Source organism: Calidris pugnax, unplaced genomic scaffold, assembly GCF_001431845.1.
Source record: "Calidris pugnax isolate Ruff unplaced genomic scaffold, ASM143184v1 scaffold32, whole genome shotgun sequence".
NCBI lineage: Eukaryota > Metazoa > Chordata > Aves > Charadriiformes > Scolopacidae > Calidris > Calidris pugnax.
The window spans coordinates 1,924,832-1,936,874 of NW_015090783.1; the positions used below are offsets into that span (position 1 = coordinate 1,924,832).

Genomic DNA, 12,043 nt, shown 5'->3' on the forward strand with positions numbered 1-12,043 from the left:
CACCCCCGCCCCGCCGCCACCGGGGTCTGGCCGATCCCCGGGTGCCAAACCTTCCTCACCGGCATCTCGAAGGGCAGGAGGGAGTTCGGCGGGGCCGGGCTGGAGGGGAGCTGAGGAGCTGGGAGCCAACCTTCCTCCTCCGCCGGCGCCGCAGGAAGTGAGGCGGCGAGAGGCGGTGCAGCCGGGGCGGGGGGAGGCCGGCGGCCGCACCGCCCCGGGAGGCACCGTTCGGCCGGGGCACGATGGTGGGGCCAGCAGGGCTAGGGCTGTGGTCGCCCCTCTGTCCTCAGCGCTGCTCAGGCCCCACCTCAATACTGTGTTCCGTTTTGCCCCCCCCACGAGAAAGACATTGAGGGGCTGGAGTGTGTCCAGAGAAGAGCAATGGAGATGGTGAGGGGTCTGGAGAACAAGTCTTGTGAGGAGAGGCTGAGGGAGCTGGGGTTGTGCAACCTGGAGATAAGGAGGCTGAGGGGAGACCTTGCACTCTACAACTACCTGAAAGGAGCTTATAGAGAGATGGGGGACTGTCTCTTCTCCCAAACAACGAGTGATACAAGTGGAAATGTCCTCAAGTTGCACCAAGGGAGGTTTAGGATGGATATTAAGAAAAATTTCTTCACCTAAAGGGTTATTAAACACCGGAACAGGCTTCCCAAGGCAGTGGTGGAATCATCATCCCTGGAGGTATTTAAAAGACGGGTAGACATGGTGCTGAGGGACCTGGTTTAGTGGTGGTTTTTCTGTGACTGTCTCTTCTCCCAAACAACGAGTGATACAAGTGGAAATGTCCTCAAGTTGCACCAGGGGAGGTTTAGGATGGATATTAAGAAAAATTTCTTCACCTAAAGGGTTATTAAACACCGGAACAGGCTTCCCAAGGCAGTGGTGGAATCATCATCCCTGGCTTAGTGGTGGGTTTTCTGGGTGAAGTCGATGGTTGGATTCAATGATCTGAAAGGTCCCTTCCAACCTTGACCATTCTATGATTCGATGTTTTGAAACACTCAAGATGGTCCAGAACAGTCTGTATATATAAAAGAACTATATACAGGGGGAGGTAAATTCAGCAGTATGTTTTCCTGTAGGGCTTGAATTATTATCTGATACGAACAGTCTATGAGCAGCTACACCTAATTCCAGAATTGATGCTACTTACCTGAAAAATTCCTATGATTATTTTTACATGTATTTAGTTATTTATGTGAATATGTTCTTTGCAGATAAGATGCTAAATTTTTGCTTCTCTGAAAGCACCACACATTGTACTTTAGAGTTAACATGTCCATAGTAGGAGTTCTTTATTTGGGGAAAAAAGGAGCTTGCTTATTTGTTGCTGAATTCTTCATTAACTGTTTCTAACATGACTGCACAAGACCATCATTTAAGCTGATTTTCTTTAAAGTGTTGTGCTGTGCTTAAGATGTTATCAACATATAAAGCACTTAAAACCATATGCAAGTTGGACCAAACCAGCCTTTGAAAGGTTTAAAATCTGGGCTCCTCTAAAATGAATGTAAAACACTCACGTCCTTCAAGAAGGGTGAGAGACCACCATTGATCAGACGTCCCTTTGAAGTTGCCACTCATCTCTTCGCCTAATTCAGGTTCAGTTCATGAAGTCTTAAGTTTCATCCTTTACAACAATTCTTTCTCTCATCTAATAATGAAACTAACTACTCCATACTGCACATAAATATTTATTACAACATACTTGTATTTGGCTTTGCCTCTTTTGCAAATCATTAAATATTTTTTTCCAAGCATTCCTGTGCTTAAATGAGATACATCTATATACAGCAAACTTTTATATGTACTAATGCTAGCCTATGTATTTTATAACACAAACACATAAGAATAAAAATTGTTTATTAAAATAGTTACAAAGTCATATAGCTCACTCTTCACTATAAATATTAGTTATCTTACAGATAAAACATCAGATATGTTTGGGTAGGGGTGAATTTTTTAAAAATTTTTTTAACACAAGAGAGGTATTTTCCTCCCATTTTTGAATGTCCATTTTTCACTCATCCACATGATCTTGAAAGTATTCATCTACAAGAGCAGATTTATCTTCTTCGCATTCCTGCCAAAAAGGACACAAAAGATGGTAAAACCTGACTTTTCCCTAGTGGCTGTTGTACATTGTCTGTTCTGTGACATTTTATTTTAGAAACCACAACAGGAACAATGCCTAATATGATTCCATAAAACATGTAGCAAAACTTTCTGAAAAGCAATTTCTTCCTAAAACTATCGAAACTGTATAGGTCAAAATCCAGGTAAAGAGTACAAAACTGAATTAAAAAATGGAATAAACACTGGACTTCTTCCTTGGGATTTATGAGCTGAATAATGAAACTAGACAGATTGGAACAGAACTCGGAACAGATTTTAACGCAGCAGTCTTCTATTTATATAGCTTATTTTGAACCATACTAAGACAATAATTTACTAGCAAGGCAAAGAACATATTTATATGACAACTTATATTACAGATCCTTTTTAATTTTTCATCTTATCATCAGAAGTACCTTACCTTTGGTTCTTTAAATTCAAGATCTTCTCCATATTGAATGGTAAAGTCTATGTGCTGCAGAACTATGTTTATACTTTCCTCATCAGAGCGATCAAAAGGTAGAAATCGAACCATACCATAGTCATCAATCTAGAGAAAGGATTCAAAGGATGTTAGTAAGAAAATGCAGTAAGTTTGTTCTCAATCACAGCACCCTAAGCCACCTCCTTAAACCACGCTTATCTCTTCCTTGTCTGGACTGCAAAAATACCATTTAAAGCCACTCTGCAAACCAATGGCAATTCCCCGCTCGGAACACCTGGCCATCAGTCCTAAGTTCTACACACAGCAGAAAAAGCTGTTTTCCAAAATTGCTGATAGAACAGGATTCACAGAGAATGTACTGCTTACAATCCAGGTGTTACTATCAAGAATCTTATGCTAATCTGAAAAAAAAAATAATCAAAAACTGAGTTAAAATAGGCAAAATGTAAAATGCTCAAGTGCCTGAGAATCTTTTAGATCCTGGCTTTGTTAATAAGTCTGGTAGGTGAATATATATAGTTTTGGGTTGAGGGGGGAGAATTATTATAGTATTTACAGTATCTATAACAGCAATGAAGCCTGCAACCATACGGTACAGTTTATAAATAAAAGACTGAATTTAAGGGTACTAGTTAAAAAGCGATATACCTACCAATCCACATATAGATTTAGTCAACTTTTTAAACATTTTGCTTTTCAATATATTTGTAGAATCTTCAATCATAGAATACATATCTGGATCTAAGTACCTGGTAGTACAAAACAAAGAACATCGTTAACATGGAAAGAATCCTTGGCCACAAAGCAAACAAGTCATTGTGCTTTTATCTAGCTACCAAAACCATCTATCATTCTGTGATCTGAATGAACAAACTTCATATCAGAAGAATTCAAAATGCTTAAAAATAGGTTTTGTAAGTATTTGAATATCTGATGCAGTTTTCATTTTCTTTTTGCTAATGTACTTGTGTACTCCAGAAAGCTTTGAGAAAGAGCACAGGGAAAAACTTTAATTTTGTAATTTTCGCACAAATGTAAAAGTAACAAGTAAACCTCCGATTTAGGTTTTGAAATACAGTCCCCTGGTGGGCACAGGACCCTGCAATGTCATTCAGAATGACGTAAGTTACTCAAGATAATTATTTACAGAAAAATCCGGAGATATGCACAAACATGAAGCTGGCCTTTTGACTCAGACTAAATTGTAAGCATCCTATCCAGAAATCAACCATGTTCGATATAAAGCAAATGCATCTTCTCCCATTTCTTTTAATTGTGGGAAACATTAGACTGAATTTTGAGTGAAGTTTACGTCAAATATTACACTACAGAGTACGTAATTTTTTGGAACTTACTTTTCTATTTCCTTCTTGGCTTTCTTGCTCAGCAAATCCATTTTGGTCATGATGTTGATCTGTGGAATCTCTAAAGATATCATTGCGCTGAGCGCTGCCAGAATTCCAGAGATGAACTAAAGGAATATGAAAAATTATGTAGTTAAGTACAGAAAAACACAATACAAACGTGCAGGACACTCTACCACAGACCAAATCTAGGTAATGACTATATGAAACATGGACATGAGGCCAAGTGGGTGCTCCTTATCTCTGTTGGAAAAGGGAGGTGCGGTGCTTCCGACCTGACATCTTATTTCCAGAACCTCAAATCTAGATCTGCCACTGAAATGGCTGTTACAAAACTCAAAGCCTATCTCAGGATTTTTACTGCTAGATGGGGAAAAGTCTCCAGATCTGAGAAAGCTGCCATAGAATCACAGAAGAATTTAGGTTGGAGGAGACTGTTAGAGGTTCTCTGGTTTATATCACTGCTCCAACCAGAGCCAGCTGCAGAGTCAGATCAGATTGCTCAGGGGTTTTGCTCAGTCAAGTTTGGAGTAACTCCATGAACATACACTGTACAATCTCTCTGCCCCTCTTCCAGCCTGACCTCTCTCACACTGCAGGATTTTCTTCTTTACATCCAACTGGAATTTTCTTTGCTGCAACCTGAGCCTGAGGCAGCTGAAGACAGCAGTCAGATCTCCCCCAGCTTAGCATTCTTTCTTCTGGGCTAAACAAATTGCTCAGATTTCTTGTTCTTTATCCATATGAACTTTTTCACAACAGATTCCAAATGGATACCTTAAAAGATTCCACCATAAACTGAGAGTCCACCAGAAAAACTCCACAGACTCGGAACTCCCACTGCTGAAGCTGCTCCACCAGCTGTTTCATCACTGGCAGGTGTGTGTAGAGTTCGATCTGACCTAGGGCACACAGGAATGTGAAGCTAACAGGAACAGTTCACAGTTATCAGTTATAAAGATATGGGCGTTGCACTTAATACGAGTAAAAGTTGATAAAAGAATGCATCTTTTTCAGGCAACTCTGACTGTATTTGGGTGAATTTATACAGGAGAAGTAGAAAAGAAATAGAATGGGTTTTTCCTCCCTTGACCTCAAATCAGTGTTAGTTAGCAGTTGCCATAGTGTCCCCACACTGTATGATGCTATTCGAAGTGAGTGCAGTCACCCAGATTAACCTGGGACCAAGCTCACTTCTGAAACATTCGAAAGTGACTCTGACAAGTGTTAATAACGTGAAAAAAAAAGTGTAAATAATAACAACCAACAAAAAAAAAAAGTACCACAGATTTTATATTGCATATAAAGAACAATACCAAAACATAGACATTTGTTTACCTGGGCAGTCAAACAATATATAGTCATCCTCCACGTGCCCAAGGCTTTCCTCTAGCCAGTTAAAGTTATTGGCAAAGTATTCCATGCAAAACACCAAGCCGCCGTTGGGACCAAACCTCAAGGATTCATCTTCCATCACGTCGTCCACTTCGATTAACTCACGGATGTCTGGAACAACAGAGACACCAGCTGGTTTCAGCCCCTGTGCTGGCAGCGGTGCCCGAGGGTGGCTCCTGGCCGCTCCCACCACTCACCTGCCATCACCGGGTAGCTGAAGAGCTCCGCCGCCGGGTCCAGGTTCACCACCTGCACGGAGCGTCCCAGCGCCTCGCAGTGCTGCACCATGGTGGCACAGTACGTGCTCTGCAAGGGAGACAAACGTCGTCAGGGACCCCCCGCGCCGCTGCCGTAGAATCATGGAATGGTCTAGTTTGGAAGGGACCTTTCTGATCATTGAGTCCAACCACCAACCTCACACTGACAAGAGCCACCACTAAACCATAACCCTCAGCATCACGTCTGTCCATCTTTTAAACACCTCCAGGGATGGTGATTCCACCACTGCCCTGGGCAGCTTGTTCCAATGCTTGATAACCCTTTTGGTGAAGAAATTTTTCTTAATATCCATCCTAAACCTCCCCTGGTGCAACTTGAGGCCACTTCCCGTCCTATCACCCGTCACTTGGGAGAAGAGACTTTCAGGCAGTCACAGAGAGCGATGAGATCTCCCCTCAACCTCATCTCCAGCCTGACCACCCCCAGCTCCCTCAGCCTCTCCTCATAAGACTTGTTCTACAGAGCCCTCACCAGCTTCATTGCCGTTCTCTGGACACACTCCACCACCTCAATGTCTTTCTTGTAGTTAGGGGCCCAAAACTGAACACAATATTCGAGGTGGGGCCTCACCAGTGCCTTCACAGGTGGGGCCACCACTGCCCTAGCCCTGCTGGCCACACCATTCCTGATACAGGCCAGGATGCTGGTGGCCTTCTTGGCCACCTGGGCACACTGCTGGCTCACATTCAGCCAGCTGTCGACCAACACCCTCACGTCCTTTTCAGTTTTCCAGCCACCCCTCCCCACCAAGCCCGTCGCGTTCACGGGGTTGTTTTCGTTTCTAACATGACTGCACAAGACCATCATTTAAGCTGATTTTCTTTAAAGTGTTGTGCTGTGCTTAAGATGTTATCAACATATAAAGCACTTAAAACCATATGCAAGTTGGACCAAACCAGCCTTTGAAAGGTTTAAAATCTGGGCTCCTCTAAAATGAATGTAAAACACTCACGTCCTTCAAGAAGGGTGAGAGACCACCATTGATCAGACGTCCCTTTGAAGTTGCCACTCATCTCTTCGCCTAATTCAGGTTCAGTTCATGAAGTCTTAAGTTTCATCCTTTACAACAATTCTTTCTCTCATCTAATAATGAAACTAACTACTCGATACTGCACATAAATATTTATTACAACATACTTATATTTGGCTTTGCCTCTTTTGCAAATCATTAAATATTTTTTTCCAAGCATTCCTGTGCTTAAATGAGATACATCTATATACAGCAAACTTTTATATGTACTAATGCTAGCCTATGTATTTTATAACACAAACACATAAGAATAAAAATTGTTTATTAAAATAGTTACAAAGTCATATAGCTCACTCTTCACTATAAATATTAGTTATCTTACAGATAAAACATCAAATATGTTTGGGTAGGGGTGAATTTTTAAAAAATTTTTTTAACACAAGAGAGGTATTTTCCTCCCATTTTTGAATGTCCATTTTTCACTCATCCACATGATCTTGAAAGTATTCATCTACAAGAGCAGATTTATCTTCTTCGCATTCCTGCCAAAAAGGACACAAAAGATGGTAAAACCTGACTTTTCCCTAGTGGCTGTTGTACATTGTCTGTTCTGTGACATTTTATTTTAGAAACCACAACAGGAACAATGTCTAATATGATTCCATAAAACATGTAGCAAAACTTTCTGAAAAGCAATTTCTTCCTAAAACTATCGAAACTGTATAGGTCAAAATCCAGGTAAAGAGTACAAAACTGAATTAAAAAATGGAATAAACACTGGACTTCTTCCTTGGGATTTATGAGCTGAATAATGAAACTAGACAGATTGGAACAGAACTCGGAACAGATTTTAACTCAGCAGTCTTCTATTTATATAGCTTATTTTGAACCATACTAAGACAATAATTTACTAGCAAGGCAAAGAACATATTTATATGACAACTTATATTACGGATCCTTTTTAATTTTTCATCTTATCATCAGAAGTACCTTACCTTTGGTTCTTTAAATTCAAGATCTTCTCCATATTGAATGGTAAAGTCTATGTGCTGCAGAACTATGTTTATACTTTCCTCATCAGAGCGATCAAAAGGTAGAAATCGAACCATACCATAGTCATCAATCTAGAGAAAGGATTCAAAGGATGTTAGTAAGAAAATGCAGTAAGTTCGTTCTCAATCACAGCACCCTAAGCCACCTCCTTAAACCACGCTTATCTCTTCCTTGTCTGGACTGCAAAAATACCATTTAAAGCCACTCTGCAAACCAATGGCAATTCCCCGCTCGGAACACCTGGCCATCAGTCCTAAGTTCTACACACAGCAGAAAAAGCTGTTTTCCAAAATTGCTGATAGAACAGGATTCACAGAGAATGTACTGCTTACAATCCAGGTGTTACTATCAAGAATCTTATGCTAATCTGAAAAAAAATAATCAAAAACTGAGTTAAAATAGGCAAAATGTAAAATGCTCAAGTGCCTGAGAATCTTTTAGATCCTGGCTTTGTTAATAAGGCTGGTAGGTGAATATATATAGTTTTGGGTTGAGGGGGGAGAATTATTATAGTATTTACAGTATCTATAACAGCAATGAAGCCTGCAACCATACGGTACAGTTTATAAATAAAAGACTGAATTTAAGGGTATAGGCAAAAAGTAAAATGCTCAAGTGCCTGAGAGTCTTTTAGATCCTGGCTTTGTTAATAAGTCTGGTAGGTAAATATATAGTTTTGGGGTGAGGGGGGAGAATTATTATAGTATTTACAGTATCTATAACAGCAACGAAGCCTGCAACCATACAGTATGGTTTATAAATAAAAGACTGAATTTAAGGGTACTAGATAAAAAGCAATATACCTACCAATCCACATATAGATTTAGTCAACTTTTTAAACATTTTGCTTTTCAATATATTTGTAGAATCTTCAATCATAGAATACATATCTGGATCTAAGTACCTGGGAGAAACAAAGTCGTCATTAACGTGGAAAGAATCCTTGGCCACAAAGCAAACAATAGTACAAAACAAAGAACATCGTTAACATGGAAAGAATCCTTGGCCACAAAGCAAACAAGTCATTGTGCTTTTATCTAGCTACCAAAACCATCTATCATTCTGTGATCTGAATGAACAAACTTCATATCAGAAGAATGCAAAATGCTTAAAGGTTTTGTAAGTATTTGACTATCTCAGCTTACAATGGCTAGTAGAAACAACTGAAGCGCTTTTCATTTTCTTTTTGCTAATGTACTTGTGTCAAAATGCTTAAAAATAGGTTTTGTAAGTATTTGAATATCTGATGCAGTTTTCATTTTCTTTTTGCTAATGTACTTGTGTACTCCAGAAAGCTTTGAGAAAGAGCACAGGGAAAAACTTTAATTTTGTAATTTTCGCACAAATGTAAAAGTAACAAGTAAACCTCCGATTTAGGTTTTGAAATACAGTCCCCTGGTGGGCACAGGACCCTGCAGTGTAAAAGTAACACGTAAGTAACTCAGTATGTTTAGTATCAAAAACTGATAGGATCACCTCTGATTTAGGTTTTGAAGTACAGTCCCCTGGTGGGCACAGGACCCTGCAATGTCATTCAGAATGACGTAAGTTACTCAAGATAATTATTTACAGAAAAATCCGGAGATATGCACAAACATGAAGCTGGCCTTTTGACTCAGACTAAATTGTAGGCATCCTATCCAGACATCAACCATGTTCGATATAAAACAAATGCATCTTCTCCCATTTCTTTTAATTGTGGGAAACATTAGACTGAATTTCGAGTGAAGTTTACGTCAAATGTTACACTACAGAGTACGTAATTTTTTGGAACTTACTTTTCTATTTCCTTCTTGGCTTTCTTGCTCAGCAAATCCATTTTGGTCATGATGTTGATCTGTGGAATCTCTAAAGATATCATTGCGCTGAGCGCTGCCAGAATTCCAGAGATGAACTAAAGGAATATGAAAAATTATGTAGTTAAGTACAGAAAAACACAATACAAACGTGCAGGACACTCTACCACAGACCAAATCTAGGTAATGACTATATGAAACATGGACATGAGGCCAAGTGGGTGCTCCTTATCTCTGTTGGAAAAGGGAGGTGCGGTGCTTCCGACCTGACATCTTATTTCCAGAACCTCAAATCTAGATCTGCCACTGAAATGGCTGTTACAAAACTCAAAGCCTATCTCAGGATTTTTACTGCTAGATGGGGAAAAGTCTCCAGATCTGAGAAAGCTGCCATAGAATCACAGAAGAATTTAGGTTGGAGGAGACTGTTAGAGGTTCTCTGGTTTATATCACTGCTCCAACCAGAGCCAGCTGCAGAGTCAGATCAGATCGCTCAGGGGTTTTGCTCAGTCAAGTTTGGAGTAACTCCATGAACATACACTGTACAATCTCTCTGCCCCTCTTCCAGCCTGACCTCTCTCACACTGCAGGATTTTCTTCTTTACATCCAACTGGAATTTTCTTTGCTGCAACCTGAGCCTGAGGCAGCTGAAGACAGCAGTCAGATCTCCCCCAGCTTAGCATTCTTTCTTCTGGGCTAAACAAATTGCTCAGATTTCTTGTTCTTTATCCATATCAACATTTTCACAACAGATTCCAAATGGATACCTTAAAAGATTCCACCATAAACTGAGAGTCCACCAGAAAAACTCCACAGACTCGGAACTCCCACTGCTGAAGCTGCTCCACCAGCTGTTTCATCACTGGCAGGTGTGTGTAGAGTTCGATCTGACCTAGGGCACACAGAAATGTGAAGCTAACAGGAACAGTTCACAGTTATCAGTTATAAAGATATGGGCGTTGCACTTAATACGAGTAAAAGTTGATAAAAGAATGCATCTTTTTCAGGCAACTCTGACTGTATTTGGGTGAATTTATACAGGAGAAGTAGAAAAGAAATAGAATGGGTTTTTCCTCCCTTGACCTCAAATCAGTGTTAGTTAGCAGTTGCCATAGTGTCCCCACACTGTATGATGCTATTCGAAGTGAGTGCAGTCACCCAGATTAACCTGGGACCAAGCTCACTTCTGAAACATTCGAAAGTGACTCTGACAAGTGTTAATAACGTGAAAAAAAAAGTGTAAATAATAACAACCAACAAAAAAAAAAAGTACCACAGATTTTATATTGCATATAAAGAACAATACCAAAACATAGACATTTGTTTACCTGGGCAGTCAAACAATATATAGTCATCCTCCACGTGCCCAAGGCTTTCCTCTAGCCAGTTAAAGTTATTGGCAAAGTATTCCATGCAAAACACCAAGCCGCCGTTGGGACCAAACCTCAAGGATTCATCTTCCATCACGTCGTCCACTTCGATTAACTCACGGATGTCTGGAACAACAGAGACACCAGCTGGTTTCAGCCCCTGTGCTGGCAGCGGTGCCCGAGGGTGGCTGCCGGCCGCTCCCACCACTCACCTGCCATCACCGGGTAGCTGAAGAGCTCCGCCGCCGGGTCCAGGTTCACCACCTGCACGGAGCGTCCCAGCGCCTCGCAGTGCTGCACCATGGTGGCACAGTACGTGCTCTGCAAGGGAGACAAACGTCGTCAGGGACCCCCCGCGCCGCTGCCGTAGAATCATGGAATGGTCTAGTTTGGAAGGGACCTTTCTGATCATTGAGTCCAACCACCAACCTCACACTGACAAGAGCCACCACTAAACCATAACCCTCAGCATCACGTCTGTCCATCTTTTAAACACCTCCAGGGATGGTGATTCCACCACTGCCCTGGGCAGCTTGTTCCAATGCTTGATAACCCTTTTGGTGAAGAAATTTTTCTTAATATCCATCCTAAACCTCCCCTGGTGCAACTTGAGGCCACTTCCCGTCCTATCACCCGTCACTTGGGAGAAGAGACTTTCAGGCAGTCACAGAGAGCGATGAGATCTCCCCTCAACCTCATCTCCAGCCTGACCACCCCCAGCTCCCTCAGCCTCTCCTCATAAGACTTGTTCTACAGAGCCCTCACCAGCTTCATTGCCGTTCTCTGGACACACTCCACCACCTCAATGTCTTTCTTGTAGTTAGGGGCCCAAAACTGAACACAATATTCGAGGTGGGGCCTTTGTCCTATCACCCGTCACTTGGGAGAAGAGACTTTCAGGCAGTCACAGAGAGCGATGAGATCTCCCCTCAACCTCATCTCCAGCCTGACCACCCCCAGCTCCCTCAGCCTCTCCTCATAAGACTTGTTCTACAGAGCCCTCACCAGCTTCATTGCCGTTCTCTGGACACACTCCACCACCTCAATGTCTTTCTTGTAGTTAGGGGCCCAAAACTGAACACAATATTCGAGGTGGGGCCTCACCAGTGCCTTCACAGGTGGGGCCACCACTGCCCTAGCCCTGCTGGCCACACCATTCCTGATACAGGCCAGGATGCTGGTGGCCTTCTTGGCCACCTGGGCACACTGCTGGCTCACATTCAGCCAGCTGTCGACCAACACCCTCACGTCC

At 41.7% G+C, this 12,043-nt stretch overlaps 3 protein-coding genes across 3 annotated transcripts in view; all 3 read right to left on the reverse strand.

Annotated features, from left to right (window-relative positions):
* The window catches only part of ARPC3 (actin related protein 2/3 complex subunit 3), a 5,376-nt gene extending 5,174 nt beyond the window's left edge, over positions 1-202 (reverse strand). The window contains exon 1 of the mRNA XM_014962462.1: positions 60-202. Within this exon, the coding sequence (XP_014817948.1) occupies positions 60-65 (6 nt within the window). The 5' untranslated portion in view covers positions 66-202. The remainder of the gene's footprint in view (positions 1-59) is intronic.
* A 1,479-nt stretch (positions 203-1,681) lies between these two features.
* Positions 1,682-5,672, reverse strand: LOC106900392 (GPN-loop GTPase 3-like). Its single transcript, XM_014962434.1, has 7 exons — positions 5,520-5,672; positions 5,266-5,433; positions 4,705-4,829; positions 3,919-4,034; positions 3,216-3,312; positions 2,540-2,668; positions 1,682-2,086 (listed from the first exon to the last, which is right to left on the reverse strand). The coding sequence occupies exons 1-7, from the start codon at positions 5,608-5,610 to the stop codon at positions 2,024-2,026; spliced, it is 789 nt and encodes a 262-aa protein (XP_014817920.1). The 5' UTR covers positions 5,611-5,672; the 3' UTR covers positions 1,682-2,023.
* Positions 5,673-6,876: 1,204 nt separating this feature from the next.
* LOC106900383 (GPN-loop GTPase 3) overlaps positions 6,877-12,043 on the reverse strand; it is a 25,665-nt gene continuing 20,498 nt past the window's right edge. The window contains exons 2-8 of the mRNA XM_014962423.1: positions 11,004-11,112; positions 10,750-10,917; positions 10,189-10,313; positions 9,403-9,518; positions 8,432-8,528; positions 7,567-7,695; positions 6,877-7,113 (exon numbers count right to left, since the gene is read on the reverse strand). Of these exons, the coding sequence (XP_014817909.1) occupies positions 7,051-7,113; positions 7,567-7,695; positions 8,432-8,528; positions 9,403-9,518; positions 10,189-10,313; positions 10,750-10,917; positions 11,004-11,112 (807 nt within the window). The 3' untranslated portion in view covers positions 6,877-7,050. The remainder of the gene's footprint in view (positions 7,114-7,566; positions 7,696-8,431; positions 8,529-9,402; positions 9,519-10,188; positions 10,314-10,749; positions 10,918-11,003; positions 11,113-12,043) is intronic.

Excerpts from the sequence above, each read along its gene's own strand:
- LOC106900392 (XM_014962434.1), bottom strand. The coding sequence starts at position 5,610 with ATGGTGCAGCACTGCGAGGCGCTGGGACGCTCCGTGCAGGTGGTGAAC. Across the intron at positions 3,313-3,918 it reads GCCAAGAAGGAAATAGAAAA|GTACTTAGATCCAGATATGT; the intron begins GTAAGTTCCAAA and ends TTGTACTACCAG. Across the intron at positions 2,087-2,539 it reads TTGAATTTAAAGAACCAAAG|GAATGCGAAGAAGATAAATC; the intron begins GTAAGGTACTTC and ends CCTTTTTGGCAG.